Here is a 16288-nt window from a genome sequence, read left to right on the forward strand (position 1 = left end):
GCAACATTACAGCAGCATAACCTTTTCTACGCATTTCCTCCGTGATCACATCTGCCTTTACCACCTCACTTCCAGCTTTGCTGAAGCTAGGAGGCATCTAGAAGTCAGAAGAGGGCAGCTAGGAAAGCAGTGTCGTCATTGCATTGCACCAAACAAGGCCAACCAACCTTCACTGAAGTAAAGAAAGCAGCCTTATGCAAAGTGGTGTCAAACACACAGTAAAATCAGACTATTTGCTATCTCCCCCAGATCACGAGCTGTACTATTCCCTGAGAATGAGTATTCCCAAAAACATTGTATAAATAAGCAATCAGAGTTAATAACAAAAGAAACAGAAGAGAAAAAACATGCAATTCAGAAATAGCTGGGGGCCTGACTCGTCGTTCTCAGAGCAAATACTACAAAAATCATTTAAAAAGGGAGAATTCAGCATCATTTACTCCACATTCTAAATTAGGATGTGTTGGTGGTTATCCTGAAGAACAGTAAAAGTGGTTTGTAGTTACAAAATGAGTTTTTACACCACCCTTTAAAGGCCTCAATAAGAAAAACTTAGATGCGTACAATGCAAAAAGTTTGTGCTATTTTACAGCAGAAAATGCAGATAATTATGTTAACAAAAATAATGTGTAAAAACAATCTATTTACTCTCCTCTTGAGAGGACTCAAAATTCAATGGGAAATGCTGAATCAAACTGCATCAACAGTGGGACATTCGGAGTCCCGTAGAAATGGTTGATTTTCAGCAGAATCCTACTGGCTTAATTCCTATGCATTTCTTTGGCTTTTAAATTTAAAATGGTGCTGCATAAATGCATACAATGGCTTAGGTTAAAGATGACCTTCAAGACCATCTCGTTCCAACCCCTGCCATAGGCAGGCTTGCTGACCACTTGATCAGGCTGCCCAGGGCCACCTGCAGTGCTGGGGCATCCACAACCTCCATGGGCAGCAGTGCCAGTGCCTCGCCACCCCCTGAGTAAAGAATTTCTTTCTAACCTCTAATCATAATCTCTCCTCTTTTCATTTAAAGCCATCCCCTCTTGTCCTATCACGATCAGACAGTGCAACAAGTCAGTCCTCCTCCTGCTTATAAGCTGCCTTCAAGTACAGGAAGGCCACACTGAGGTCTTCCTGCAGCCTTTTCTTCTTCAAGCTAAGCAAGCCCAGCTTCCTTCCTTTGCTTATCTTCACAGGAGAGGTGCTCCAGTCCTTGGAGCATCCTTGTTGCCCTCCTCTGGACCCGCTCCAACCCCTCCTCATCCTTCTTGTGCTGGACACAGTACCCAAGATGGGGCCTCACAAGGGCAGACTAAAGGGGAACAGTCACCTCCAACTCCTTGCTGGCCAGCACACGTTAAGTTGAAGGTACAGATTCTTACCGCGTTTGCTAAGAAGCCAACATCGGCAGGCAGGAGGAGTTACGACAAAGAACCACTCCTGCACTAAGTGAATGTGTCAGTTAAGATCTGTTTGGTTACGTTTAGTATGCAAGTAAAAGATCAGACTATTACCACCGAGCTGCTTTTTTGTATTCAGCCGGCCTCGGGGCGGGGCAGCTCCGTTCTCAGGCTCCCGGGGGGGGGCGGCAGCTCCCGGGCGGGGCAGATGGAGGCGAGCGGCGAGAGGAGCCCGAGCACTCATGCCAGGTAGGTAAGGGCTGGGAGCGGCGTCGGGGGTCAGAGGGAGGCTTCGGGAGAACGGAGGTAGGAAACCGGCCCGCAGCTGCCGAGGAAATGGCAACGGAAGCAGCCCGGCTGCCCCCAGGCTGGCCGCAAGCAGCTGGGCAAATGGGTCGATCTACCATTCGGCTTAAGCTCTGCCTGTGTTAATAGCTGAAATGTTGATAAACACGAGTATTTATACGGGGATTAAAAGTTGTGATGGAGAAGTGCCTGGCCACCGCCCCAAAAGGCTTACAGAGGAGTTCGAGTAAAAGCTTATTAAAAACAGATGCTAGACAAAAAGGGGCCCAGACCCAAAGAGGCACAAGGTACGCACCAGCATTTCTCTGTGTTGTGAGAAAGGCTGTCAGCACATACTTCTTTACAGAGATTCGTGATCCTCGAGGTCCCTTCCAACCCTGGCCATTCAGTGATTCTGTCAGCACCCCAAGCAGCACACACACAGCCCCCCGCAGGGTGTAGTGCCAGCAGGTCGGCTCCATGGCTGCTGCCATGATCCGATGCCACAGCACTACACAATACATCAATTGCTCAGGTAGGTATTTTGGAAGATACATATTTCATCCTGGCACACAATGGATTCAACATTTCAGTGGTTGGCTTTGCAAGCGGTGCTACAATGTGCCCTAAACCACTGGTTCTGTTTCTGATCTGATCAGATAAGATGAACTAAATAAAGAAAATGAGCCAAATGCTCCTTGCCCTCATTAAGTCCCAGGTAGATTTACTGAAATGAGTGCAATAACTGAACGAGCAGAACTGGACGCACTGGCAGAGAATTATTTTGCACCGAACAAATTCAGGACATCAAACTTATGAAAGAAGAGATGAGGAACTGATGCTTTTACTCAAAATCAGGGCACAGCTGCTGTACTTTGCTGCATCACAGCACACCTCAGCTTTCTGTTCTTAATGACAGAAGTTATAGGAGAACACAGACTGCTGCCGGGCGCATTAAGGACTGGGGATTGGAGAGGACACACATTAAACAGAGCCCAGCTGAGCTCACTGAAAAATTAACTTCTGAAATGTAGACCAGACAGCTGAACCACCAGCCATCAATATTTATATTTTTGATACAACACCTCTAGGAAGCAAATCAGTAATTTCTATTTACCTTCACTGGCATTCAATTAAAGCACTTTTCTGCATCAGGCCTTCTAATCTATTGGCTGCCTGTCTGAAGACACACTTGAGCATGCCCTATGAACCGCCGAGGAACACACACACTGGAACAGGCTGCCCAAGGAGGCTGTGGATGCCCCATCCCTGCAGGCATTCAAGGCCAGGCTGGATGTGGCTCTGGGCAGCCTGGGCTGCTGGTTGGTGACCTGCACATAGCAGGGGGTTGGAACTGGATGAGCATTGTGGGCCTTTTCAACCCAGGCCATTCTGTGATTCTATGATTTCCGTGCTCAAGGTTGAATTTTGGTTACATATTTCCTCATACTGTGCATTTTTATAAGGGAAAATTGAGCTACCAATGTAGCACAACCAGATTTGTCCTCGTGTTAATATTAACCCACATCAAACGGGCACTCATTTCATGTTCCACAGAGTGAGTACTGCACTAATAAACCTGGCTAAATACCGAAGTGCATCCAGCCTGGAGGAAGGCACAGCAAAGTGCTCACTGCTGTAGAACAGGCAGGAACAGGGAGGGTGCTCCATGGGCCTGGATACACAGCTGACAAGAGGGCTCACAGGCAGCCAATGCCTGCAGGGAGCTAAGGGAACACACCTGGATGGGAGCTGGGAAAAAAAGAAAGAAAAAAAGCTGGCTCTTGTGATCGTACCAAAGGCAGGAAAATGAGATAGGATGGGAGAAAGGCCTTGGTGGCACTGTGGCCAGGTTAATTTTAGAGCAGAATGTTTACAGAAGTGTTCAGCAGCCGAAGGACATTCCGTATCACCCATTGCAACATGGTAACAAAGGAAACATCAGCAATACATGTATTTGCAGCTTGCTTCCTATACTACTAGTTTTGAAGCTGTTACTCCAAACCGCTACCATGAGTGACCGAATCCCTTGTGCTTATGTTGTCTTTATTTCTACTGCCATGCAGAGGTGACTAACTGCAAGGTATCTGCCAAGCACAGACAGAACGAGGGAGGAACAAAGCGTAAATACCAACACCTCTACCAGATGAGTCGTATCTATGCAGGTTATGGGTGCTTTATGGGTATCTTCACAGAGTTCAGAGTCTGAAAAAAGAAGCAAGGATAGAAAAGGTGCAATAGGAATAGTGAGAGAAAAGATGAAAAAGCAGAGAGGTGCTGAAAACAGTTGGAGTTAATGCCTTGGTGCTAATGAATACATGGAATAGCAGCAGTCACAATCATCTTCTTACCTTGGGAACACTGCCCAGAAGGAAAGGCAGCCCATTTGCTGCTGTGCTCCAGGACACTGGGATCCAATCAGGAATGGGTCCCTACCTATTGGAAGTAGTACAAGAAGGCCATGTGAAATTGCAGTCAGTTCTCCAATTCCTCTGTGCCTTACTTATTGCTGGATGTTACAGACCCCACCTGACGAAGCTGCATCTCAGCAGCCTACCTCAGCTTGCCCATACAGTATCAGAACTGTATGAGATAGCAGATAACGTGGGGTAGATTTTAATCAAGCCCTTCTATCTAAATATCAGTATACTACATGACACTCATTAAAGACTCAGATAAAGGAGGGAAGCATAATTATGAATTTCTAGATTTCCATTTTTGTTCCCAAAAAGCAAAATTTGTAGCCTATCTACATTATTTCTTACACTAACTCTGGTCAGGAACCTCTCCCATTCAGAACATTTAACCATGAGCTAGAAAGCACTCCGGCCTCAGCCTCACAACCCTTGGGTCATACACAGATAAGCCTGACCCAGTTGGTTGTCTTCTGGTATTTGAAAAGGAAATGACTCACTGGTGGAAGCCAACATTCAAGGCAGGTTCAGATCTCACTCTCAACCACCAGCCTGCACCCTAAAACCAAAGAAGAGAAGAAGTCAGCATCAGTTCTGAGAGAAAACCAGGTCTCTGTCACAGCAATTCCAGAGGAGACCTTGAGAGCTAAGCTCAGTCACTGCACGGTGCTCAGCTGGTCCTAATTCACCTCCCATCAGTGTAGAGAAAAAGAGAATTCTGCAGTTTGGGCTCATTGTCAGAGAGGATCGATTCTTAGCTGAGACCCAGCCATGTGTCAGTGCACCAGAGCTGGGCCAAGGCAGGCGGGATGTAAACTGCAGTGCAGAAACTGTTTCTACAGCATTTTACTCTAGGATATTCAGCAAACTTAAGACAATGAACTGAGGTTCGCTATCAACGGTCTGCTCTTGGCCTAAAAAGAAATTTTCATAACGGAATTCCTTATATTCCTGTTAATTAATTTCTTAAGTTTCCAGTTTTATTGGTGTGAAAAAAAAATAGAAGAAAACCCAAGTAATGCAAGATTTGATTTTATCTGAAATAATCAGGATTCAGGAGACAGTGTGTACTGGATACTTCAGTTTGTCTTTACCAATCAGGAAACATGTGAACCCTTAGGAAAAACAAAAAACATCCTGCCCTTTGCTTTGTTCATTGTGCCAGGACCTAGCCTCAATCCACAGAGATTGGTATATCAAAACAAACTGTAGTAGTAGCACCTCTTGTATGTAGGTGCTCCTGGGTTTTCTTTTTCTTCTGTTACAAAAGCTCCAGCACTTCTGCCATGCTAAGGTAAGTGCTTATGTTACAAGAAAAAAAGGATATGTAACTACTAGGGCTTGGGTTGTTCTTCGCCCATCTGTCAACTCTTACACTGCAGTCATTGTCAACATACCTGAATACTTCCTTTCACTGCTGATGACACACATCTTCAGGAGTTACATCACAATACAGCCGAAGACCAAAGTGTGCACTTGAACAGAACACTGCATTTTAGAATGTTTTTAAAATGTAAAGGAAAATGTTACTTTTAATTTTCCCATCTCCCTCCAAAAGGTGCATAACTTTGATCCTGCTATCATGTTTTGTGTGCTTCTGTTTGTACAGAACAGGTAGTTACTGTTGCTGGAGGTGTAATAGTGGGGACCCTTTTGTTTGTTCTCATTGGAATAACTGCATACTTGCTCTGGAAGAAGCTTTGCCTTATTTATCCTTATGAAGAGCTCCCTGATCCTGTCAAAACACCACCTGTGAATGCCATTTTGCAAGATCAGTCACCTTCTGAAATTCAACCAAAAAGCACAAGGTATATAATTTTGTTTTTAAAGTAGGTGCTTTAACCTGGTGAAATTCAAATCAGCTATGAGCTGATCAAATATAAATGTTCTGCTTTCTTCTTTTCTAAAACTACGAACGCAGTGACTATTTGTAATTTAAGTAAGAGGCAGTATAGTTGAGCATTATTGGTGTATGGATAGCTTTATCTGTTACATAGACAAATATGGCCCAGGTGTCTGTGTTGTTCCTGGTAGTTTCAAACACAGAATACAAAATCTTAGCATTAGGACTTTGGTTCTGAAAGGAGACTCTCTTAGTTCGTTACCGCAGGGCTTTGAAGCTCTAAAACAGGAAGCTGCAGTTCTTCATTTTCTTTGAAAGATTAATTCTAAAAGAGAAGAAAGAGAAAGGTGAAGCATCTGTGAAGACATCAGATCTGAGGTCCCTTGGTGGACCTGTAGGCATTACACAAATATTAACAAACAAGGATATTTATTTTTTCCATCTGTGAATCTCTGTATTATTTTTTCATGTAAGCTCAGTATCCATATTACTGTTACCACGTTTGATTTCTGTATTTAAACTAGAAGAATCAGTAGCTGTTGATGTCTTGAGCAGATCCAAAAGCGTTCCATTTATAATTCCACCAACACTGCATGGGCGAGACTGGATTAACCTGACCAATGAAGAACAAATTCAGGAAGACAGTAACTCCTGCATGACTCCCCAGTCTGGGCCACGGTCGTCATTTCATTCTTTGGGTATGACATTTCAAACATACAGCTCTTGGAAGGGCAGGTTGATTATGAAGCATGTTATTGAAGGTATATCAGACACAGCATTGCACAGTACAAGCCTACAACTACTCCCAGATTTGAGGGAAAAGTATTGCAGATATGAATATTATGCAAAGATAGATACATGTGATTTCCTTAGTACAGCAGTGGTTACAATAATGCCCTTGAAACTAACGTGTTGATACTTTCTGTTTTGTGAAGCTGGAGCTTACACTGTAGGGACTGTTAACCCTGAGCTGTACAAGTTCCCTGAAGACAAGAGTGAGACTGACTTTCCTGAAGGCAACATTGGCCGTCTCTGGTTCTCTATAGAATATAAGCAAGCATCAGAAAGGCTCCTCATCTCCTTGATAAAAGCCAGAAAGCTGCAGCCACCCTCTGACTCCTGCAGTCCGTTTGTGAAAATCTACTTGCTGCCTGATGAAAGATGCTACTTGCAGTCTAAAATAAAGCGTAAAACCCTGAATCCACAGTTTGATGAAAACTTTGTTTTCCAGGTACCTGTACTTTTGATGAAGCAGCTTTTTGTTTCCAAATGTTGTCTTATTGCATTAAAGCACACTTTGTGAAAGTGAATTTTCAACATCTACCAAGACACAAGTGTCTCCACAGGAGGTGCAATTTATTACTGGGCCTTCTGGAGATTCCAGCTACCTACCCAAGTCTGTGGCTCCAGAACCAGCCCTACTTGTGGTCTATACCCAAATTAGGAATTCCAGAATTTGCCCTGCAAAGGATAACCCTACTCTGAACTATGGCTGAACAGTGCAGCCCCGCAGCTCTAGATGCCCAATGAAAACCTATATTGAAGTTTTTATAGCTTTTCATTTCTTTACAGTGAAAACAGACTAGAAATTAGAACCTATGAGGTGTCTGGAACTGTATTTGTATAATGCTGTAGAACTAGAAGCTTGGCTTCTGCAGCAAGCAGCTTTGCACAGGTGTCACAGACTTGTTAATGGTGGAATCAATCTTCAAGATCATCTACTCCAACTGTCAACCCATCACCACTACAGCCACTAAACCATGTCCCTCATAGAACAAGCATTAAAACCAAAGAAGTTTAAGTTTCAGACAACTGAAAATGTTCACAGACTTCTAAACATTTGTCTCTAGAAGTGAATTTATCATAGCACTAGATTTTCACAGGTTGAAAAACTGATAGTTCTGCATTTTTAAAAAATCAACTGCTTTACCTCGGATCTTCAGATTCCCGCAAAGCTAAAATTTGGGGCAAATTTGGAGCGCTGACTTGAAATAACCAAAGAAAATCTCCACATACTTTTGTCACTCTTTGTGAAATTCTTCTTCTGAAGTTATGCTTGCGTGGAAAAGTCCCAGATAGCTTAACTATTATTTTCTTCCTTTTCCTGTGCAGGTTTCCAGTAAAACATTGCTTCAGAGGACTCTGAAGTTTCTGGTTTATCATGTTGATAAGCAGAAGCACCACCACCTCCTAGGCCGAGTCATCTTCCCTCTGAAAAATGAAACCTTAACTGATGACAGCAAAGTAGTCGTATGGAGAGATCTGGAGAAAGAAAACCTAGAGGTAGGTACACACCAGGCTGCTTGGCACTGTTGGATTTCTCTCCTCTTGCAAGTATTGGAAGGGTAAGATACAAGTGTGTTGTACTGAATACATCAGATGCTAAAGTTTGATAACTATTTGGATTTCAAGTTCCCCTCTTATGAACCTGCAGCCCAAAAGCAGCTGTACAGGCATTATCCAGCTGTTCGGAGTCGCACGAGAAAGTACTTCATGTTATCTCCTTCTGCTTTGAAATTGTAAGAGCTGAAAAAGTTCAAGAGGAAGGAAGATTGAGGAAGGCTGATTAACCGGTGTTATCAAATGTCACAACAGCATAAAAAAAGCCATTGCTATTCGCTGCCTCGGTGCAGCAGAAAGCACCAGCATGAAGAAACAGCCCCCTCCTCCCATTTATCTGTGTGAAGAGTTTTTCAGACATCTGATGAATGCCGTTTCACTTTCCAAGACTCCCTCAGAGCATGGCGATATCCAGTTCTCCCTCAGCTACAATGACTACCTGGGTCGTCTTACTGTGGTGGTTCTGAGGGCAAGGGGATTAAAGCTCCAGGATGAGAGCCGTGCTGTCAGTAAGTGTCTCTTCCTCTTTGCTACCAGCTCCAGAATTCCTCCTCCAATTTGTTCCTTCCTCATTAGTGCACCCAGACTAATACTGAGTGACTCTCAATAGAACAAATAAACAGAGTCATTTGAATGAAAACAAAGTGTTTTGTTACTGGGGTAATTAGATTTTGCTAACTTGGTTCTGCTGTGTTTTGGCTTTGGTTCTTAATAGTTCGTCCTTCTACTTGAACACAGTGAGAATCATTGCTTTGCTGCGCTCCAATTCAGAATTAACAGCTGCCCCAGGAAAAGACTTGAGGCAAAAAACAAAAGGTTAAGGGCTGCAGAACGACTGCTTGCACTGAACAGCTGTCCCAGGGGGAACTGAATTTGGAGAAAACTCCCAGTTTAGGATGGCCTGGCTGTGGTTTCAAGGACCATGGCATCGAGTCACAACCCTTAGCGCTTCCTGCACTGGATTTTTTTTTTCTCTGGCACATCCTACTGAAGTGCCCTTGGCCTCAGATGTTGAATACAAATTTTCTAGTGTCCAGAACTTTGGTGATGTAGTGAAAAGCTCTGAAACAGAACAATATAAATGCAAAATAGTATCTAGCAGCTAAAAGATGCTTAGTTCTCTCTGTACAGACAAATCACAAACCATGAAGTTTCCTTGAACAAGCTGTTTGACTTCAGAGATACCCTCTAAATAAGTTTATAGATTCTCTAGCAAATCCTACAGAAACAAGAATGAGAAGCTCTTGACAGGGCTCAGTGCCACATTAATCTCTGATAAAATATATAGTGTGAAACTGTAAGAAGAAATTTATTTTTAGGTTTAAGTGAATTAAGTGTTTTCAAGAAGTAGCGAAGTAATTAAAAGCTAGATATTGTATGGAGCAATTTACATAGTTACTCTTTTCCATATATGGGACTCAGGTAACAGCTCAGCCAGAACAAGCATCTGTTCTGGTAATCCTGCCACCTCTGAACAGTAGTGAGAGCCTAGTGGAACTATGAAATAACCAGGAGACACGAGGAGCCTGCCAACATTGGCTCCGTCCTGACATTTCTGATTTTTTTTGTCATACAGACAAACCTTAATGAACTGAGTAGCAGGGAATAGCAAACACAGTATCAGCAGAGGTAATTCCAACCTGATCTCCCTGTCACAGATTGAGTAAGACCACAATACAGTACAGGTCCTCTACAGAAAGCATACAAGTATTTTGTTGTCACCCTGCCCACCCCATCACCATTTTTGCAACTTTCAAGATGACAAAGCAGAGATCATTTAAAATCGTTCCTCTTTTCTACAGATTTTCTATGAAATTCCTCATAGCAGGACCAGAAGTCATCGATAGTACCTTTTCAAGATTCTGAATGGGACAATTAGTTCCCCCCAAACAGATACAGTTCTATCAGAAATCAGATATCAGTTCTATCCAAGTATAGACTACACAGCCTCCCTTGTGTTAGATCAACAGTGATCACTTACATGAAAATAAAGGTTTGTTTATCAGTAGTTTAAAGAAAAAAACCATCAGATGGAAGGAGGGTACAGGAATGTAAGACCAAGGATGACAGGTAAGAAGATGACTGCTCTTTTCCACAGCTCTTGAATTGGAAAGGGCAGGGTGAAGCTGCACCCTCTGTGTACTCTCTGCTTCATTTACACATTACCACACTGCCATATACATTTCAATCATTCATGATGGAGTTTTATACTTGGCATTTACTCCTGAAAGCGAAAAATTCCTTAAGCCTTCCTAACTGCCTCTGATATCTATTTCTTTTTCCCCCTACAAGGTGTGTATGTCAAGGTCTCGTTAATGAACCATAACAAGTTAGTCAGAAGTAAAAAGACAGCAGCTGTTCTGGGATCTCCCAATCCAGAGTATAACGAATCCTTCAGTTTCAAGGCAAATCAGACAGAGCTGGATACAGCAAGCCTGAGTCTATCTGTGCTCCAAAACACTGAACAAAGTAAGCTACATATTACAGTTGTCAAATCTCTTATTACACTGCAGAGAGGATTAAACCCGGAAGGGACTCATAATCGTTAACTTTTAATCATAAAGCATCAAAAAGATTTGGAGTATTGTTTGCTCTCTTTAAAAAGGAGAGCAACTTCTTTGCAGTAAATGTGTCTCTCTTTCAGAAGGGAAAAATTTAGCAGAAGATAACTGTAGGCTAGTCACTATCAGAACACAAAATGTTGTACTTATGTTTCATGCTGGTGTTCTAAGGAAACAAGCTTATACAATTAGGATTTGTGAATGCTTATGCATATAAATCCCCATCTCCAAAATTTTGAAGCCATTTACAATTTCTGATCAAATTTGGAAGATGAGCAGTAATTTTAATTATCACAGCAATTTAGGCAGTGGGATACAAGAAAGATTACAAACATTTCCTCTGCCTGGCAGAAAGCCTAATGCTCGAGGTCACCTTTTAATAATTATCAAGGAATCCATTAAGGAGTTCTGCTTAGAGAAGCAAATCAGAATTCAGCATTTCTACTGCTCACGGTGCAAACTCCTCCCTGCAGTGCCAATCTGATATCAGTAATTTAACATTACTACTCTTCTTTGGATTCAGACTGGTCTAAAAAGAAAATAATAATAATAATAATTGAGATGAGTTTATGGGTGGGTGGTTTGACTTGGAGGACTGACAAGGATTAGGATCAGTGTTTGAGTCACATTTTTTACTTGCAGAAGATGAAATGCTTTACAAAAATCCTCAAATTCATCTGAAGTAGGTTCAAATTATCTTCCCCATCCTAGGCTACATAGTTAAGAAGAAACAATCTGCTTAATCACAGAGCAGAAAATTAGCTGGTGGCAGAACACGAAATGGAACCTGTGTATGGACTCCCATCTGATGTCTCAGTAGCTGGATCTGTTATTTCCCAAGCTAGAGTATCATACAACCCCTGCTAAGCTTGTGAATGCCTTAAACTAGGGCACACTTGAACAGTATGCTTGGGTAGAGGATCTGGACAGACAGAACCGTGTGTCTTAATCTCACTGTAATTTAGAGCACAGGCAACAAGGTCTGAACTGACTAAACAGCCACTTTCAGCATTAAAAAGTTTCTTAGCACGTAAGAATTAGGGAACTGGATATTGAGTGTAGATTCCTTGGGAAAAAAAATATATATATTTAAGCAGTTTTCAGAACATGAATTTCTTAGAGAAATAAAGGTTAAGATTCTCATTTATACTTCACTTAAGCACTCATGGGTGTTAATTACTAACTGCTTTTTTTTTTTCCCCTAGAATCACACGTGCTGGGCCGTGTTGTAGTTGGGCCATACATGTACAGCCGAGGCAAAGAACTAGAACACTGGAATGAAATGATCAGCAAGCCTAAGGAGCTGGTTAAACAGTGGCATGCTCTCTGCTACAGCACTTAAACAGCATCACTCTATGGACAAAAAACACACATAAATGGAGAAGCTCTCACTGCCTTTTAAAACCTAATGATAAAGGATACAAAGTCTTTGAACAGTTGACACTCCTATGCAGGCAGGAATAAAAGTATATTCTTTCTTTCTCCAAACACATCAGAAGACTTGGTGCCTGGTAGTCTGGAACCCAACTCCAACCTGCACATCTCCCCAGATCTCTCTCTGCTGGAAGCAGAGCATGGATTAAGGTTTGACCTACTATGGACATTCTTACACAGAAAACTCAGTCAATTGGTGGAAGGCCTTAGCATTTATGTTTGTTTTAGTGGTAGCTTCCTGCACTAATTAAATTACTGTTCTGCAACGTAATTCAAAGCAATTATTTTCTCTCAAAATAAATGCAATTCTCTTCCTGACTGTTCACTTAGGGTCCTGACCTTCACACCTTTTATACCCTACTGTCATAAACCAGACAGGCTACTGCAGGAAAGCATTTTGTACAATTTTGTACAATTATGTTCCAAGAGGACTATGAGTCAATTTCCTTTCAAACAAGATATTATGCTAATTCAGTATAAAAAAACCTTTCCATTTCTCATCATCTACAGGAAAATACAATGAATGAAAACATACCTGGAGAGGAACTGTTAAAATAGAAAACTCCTCTTCACCTGATCACCCATCTGAAACATTAAATGGTATTCTCAGTCTGTCTTGCTGCATCACTGGATATAAGAGTGCAGCTGTTAGAATTTAATCAAATATTAAAATATTGTATCTCCATTAAACAAATATACTGCCCAAACCTAAATTTAACTACAAAACCACAGAAAGTTTATCCAATATACAGTATTAAATTCCAAAAATAAGAATATTTAAATGCACTTACTAGCGTACTTCATGTTTCTCAAGCAAAATAAATGAAAAAGGTCCATTTTGACTCTTCCTGCACAGCAGTTATTCCAGTAATGAAAAATATATAAGATGTCACACTAAGACGCACAGAGCAGAAAGCCCTCACCCAAGAAACATGCAGCAAAGAGATGTAAGATTATACAAAACGTGATGCTTTTCTCAATACTCCCATTACTACTGAAAAACTTCAGTATTTCCAAAGCTCTACAATAACGCTATCATGCACTCATAGAAAAACAATCCCTGTCAGTGGCAGCGAGCAGCAATTTACCTGTTTTACAGCAGAAATGAAGGATACACTCTGTTTTTTATGAGAAGAAACCTCGCCACTACTCAACCAGAACATTTATCTGTACATCATACTCTACCTTCACTTCTTTGCTTATTAGAATTTCTCTTACACCAGCCTTCTAAGTCGAGTGAAGAGTCACCTCTATTAGTCCCTCCTTCCTCTAAGAGAAGAACTGAGAGGCCAGATGCATTTATTTGGTGACTAGCTGCTCCTAACATAAAACATTCTAAAAACATCTTGATATAACAGAAAGGGAACACAGTGTTACAGATGATCACGGATCAGACGGCTCCTAGGAAGGAGAACTCCGTGCCAGACAGTAGCACAGAAAGATAGTGCAATGATTTCCAATCTGGAATGCATGGAAAGAAGTCTAAAGTGAAAAACATAAGACAGCGGAACTTATAATTTCCAAGAAAGAATTATTAAAGCAAAGATCAGAAGTGAAGCTACAGCGTTACAATAAATTAAACTGACATTGAACTGCACTGTTACACAACATGGATCAGATTTCACAAAGGAACACTTAAAAGAGTCAGAGAGTGACCTGAAAGGATCATGAGAAAAGAATGAGGACCAAGTTAGCCAGCAGCACAACCACAATACATGGAACTCAGCAGTCAGATGCACACAGTTCAGCAATCCAGATGGCACAACTTCCTTCCAAAGTTATCAAACCATCCTAATGAGGCTGCATAGCGACATGATGTTAAACAATCTTTAGAATTTCTCTAACATAATTGATGTCTGGTTTTCCCAAGTCTTATTAAATTCAAAGAGCTCCTGGAATACTTAAATTCATACCAGATTAATATTCATGTTTACGCCTCATTTAAACAAAGACAAACACTGAAATAATTCTTTCTTTCTGTATCTTGTCCCCCAGCACTAAGTAACCCACAATCTGGAATCAGGCAGTGCTGAGTGAAGTATAGATGGGATGAGGTACAAATGGTGAAAACATGAACAGTGAGGTAATACTCACTGCAACTCATCTGAAGGAGTTTCAGAAAACTGCAGTTTTAGTCTTACGAGTTAAGAGACACACATTCAGAGATGGAATAAAATAATGGGGAAATTGTTTTTTAATAGAAGATAGCCAGGGATTAAACCACAAGGGTTTAAGGGGAGGGTGCTTGCTCTCTTTTCCATCAAGTCTTCATTTTTGAGAATGTGTTTGAGGCTCGTGGATAGCTGAAATGTTATATAGAGACATTTACTAACTGAGAACAACACAGCTAAAGATACGCAAGAATGCAATCTAAGAGAATATAGAAAATATGATTTACACCCTACAGCTTGTCTCAATAAGAGTCATAATAAGAGGCAGTTAGTCTCAGTTGGAAGCATAATTCACATCAGAATACAATACTGATCACCATCTTTCTACTTGATCACTTTCAGAGTAATAGTTATCAGACTGTTGCTTTATAAAGTCAGGTAACCTCATCAGTTACTCAATCTTTTAACAACAGTGTATTTTGACAGTGTCTTCTAAGACCTTAAAAAGAACCAATTTAAGTTCTAAGCCTGATTGAACTGGGAGAAACTTGTGTTAAATTGGATGTAACCAATTTTGAAACTGGCTCAGTGTGAGTATGCATATTTATTTGCTACCTTACAGCTAAATGCATTAAATTATTCAAAAGTAGTATTTTAAAAGAATGCACCATGTAAAATTATTTAAAACCTCTGAGATTACTGCAACAACTTGTAGCTACACAAGATTATTAAATCCTCAGACAGATGTTCTAAGAGAAAATAACAGCAAAACCACTGAGGCAGAACAGTAGAAATACTGCTGTTAGAAGACAGACCCACAACAGGAGAGCAAGCACAAAAACAACAAATTGTAACTTGGTGATCTTTTTCTCTTTTCTCTTGTCTGTGACTAAAATCAAGCTACTAAATCCCAATTCTCTTCCTCAATCTGCCATATGAAAAATAATCAGTCTCAACACTAGAAAACATTTCCAAAGAGAAGAAAATTGAGTTATCAGCAAGTATTTATTAAAATTAAAAATATATATATTCATATATTTTACAACAATTTCAAAGTTTTACAGCAATACTATATACAATCAGTACATATTCCATACCCGTTCTTCTGTGATTGTTTATATTTAAAATATTGGCTTCTTTGAGCTAATTCAGTTTCCTTAGGTTTGCAATCCATGTCTTACAGTCTCTTATTCAATCATTACCAAAGTTGATGCTTCAAAGATCAGGATGAAAATTTAGCAGGTGGAAATCCTTCTGCAAAGGATAGCTGTTTTCATCTAGTACAAAATGGCTTCTAATTTCCAACAAATAGGATGCTTCCATATCTGCTAGCAGCGAATGACACACATCTGCTACTATCATGCCATAGGTTACATCTGAGGAGGGCACTGCAAAAGACAGAACAATTTAGATCATATTATGAAAGATAAGAACTAACATTCAAGTTTTACCTCCATGAAAGCTATACTGAATTACAAGAATAAATGAGCATCCAAATAAGATATTATTTGGTTCTCACCTTTTTTTAAAAAATAACATGCAAAATGTGTTTCTGTCAACTGTTTAATCATAACACTTGAGTCATGTATAAAATGATGATGTACCAATGGAAGCCTGTCTGAAACAACACAGGGGCTGAGAGACTTGCCTGATTGGCCCCAAGAAGAGAAGTCTGAGAGGGGGTTTGATCAACATTTATCAAAAGTGCAGGAGGCAACTGGAAGAAGCCAAACTCTTCCAGTGGTGTATAGTGATAGGATAAGGAATAATGGCCAAAAGCTAGAGTGGAGGAAGTTCCACACTAATTTATTTAAGAACTTCCTTACAGTGAGGGTGACAAAGCACTGAAACAGGCTGCTCAGAGAAGCTGTGAACTCTCCTTCTTTGGGGATATTCAAGG

At 40.9% G+C, this 16288-nt stretch overlaps 3 protein-coding genes across 17 annotated transcripts in view; 1 reads left to right on the forward strand and 2 right to left on the reverse strand.

Annotated features, from left to right (window-relative positions):
* Positions 1 to 5671, reverse strand: part of GPRIN2 (G protein regulated inducer of neurite outgrowth 2) — a 35756-nt gene extending 30085 nt beyond the window's left edge. For all 3 annotated transcript variants that reach the window (XR_016468643.1, XR_016468642.1, XM_090144780.1), the window contains exons 1-3: positions 5497 to 5671; positions 4600 to 4658; positions 4037 to 4121 (exon numbers count right to left, since the gene is read on the reverse strand). The gene's annotated coding sequence lies outside the window, so the exon portion shown is untranslated. The remainder of the gene's footprint in view (positions 1 to 4036; positions 4122 to 4599; positions 4659 to 5496) is intronic.
* SYT15 (synaptotagmin 15) lies at positions 1321 to 14475 on the forward strand. Of its 6 annotated transcripts, XM_090144781.1 has the most exons (9): positions 1346 to 1649; positions 2053 to 2220; positions 5709 to 5907; positions 6498 to 6640; positions 6878 to 7173; positions 8055 to 8225; positions 8671 to 8791; positions 10575 to 10751; positions 12049 to 14471. In XM_090144781.1, the coding sequence occupies exons 2-9, from the start codon at positions 2166 to 2168 to the stop codon at positions 12183 to 12185; spliced, it is 1299 nt and encodes a 432-aa protein (XP_090000907.1). In that variant the 5' UTR covers positions 1346 to 1649; positions 2053 to 2165; the 3' UTR covers positions 12186 to 14471. The 6 variants fall into 6 exon arrangements, with proteins under 6 accessions (XP_090000909.1, XP_090000907.1, XP_031458329.2 ...); XM_090144783.1 differs by lacking the exon at positions 10575 to 10751 and having other exon boundaries at positions 1321 to 1649; positions 12049 to 14475; XM_031602469.2 differs by lacking the exon at positions 2053 to 2220 and having other exon boundaries at positions 1352 to 1649; positions 12049 to 14470.
* Positions 14476 to 15389: 914 nt separating this feature from the next.
* The window catches only part of SHLD2 (shieldin complex subunit 2), a 35137-nt gene continuing 34238 nt past the window's right edge, over positions 15390 to 16288 (reverse strand). For 7 of the 8 annotated variants that reach the window (XM_031602466.2, XM_090144785.1, XM_031602465.2 and 4 more), the window contains one exon: positions 15390 to 15776. In XM_031602466.2, the coding sequence (XP_031458326.2) occupies positions 15604 to 15776 (173 nt within the window). In that variant the 3' untranslated portion in view covers positions 15390 to 15603. The remainder of the gene's footprint in view (positions 15777 to 16288) is intronic. The other variant, XM_031602468.2, reaches the window with a different exon arrangement.

Source organism: Phasianus colchicus, chromosome 8 (assembly GCF_987193195.1).
Source record: "Phasianus colchicus chromosome 8, bPhaCol1.hap1.1, whole genome shotgun sequence".
NCBI classification, from domain to species: domain Eukaryota; kingdom Metazoa; phylum Chordata; class Aves; order Galliformes; family Phasianidae; genus Phasianus; species Phasianus colchicus.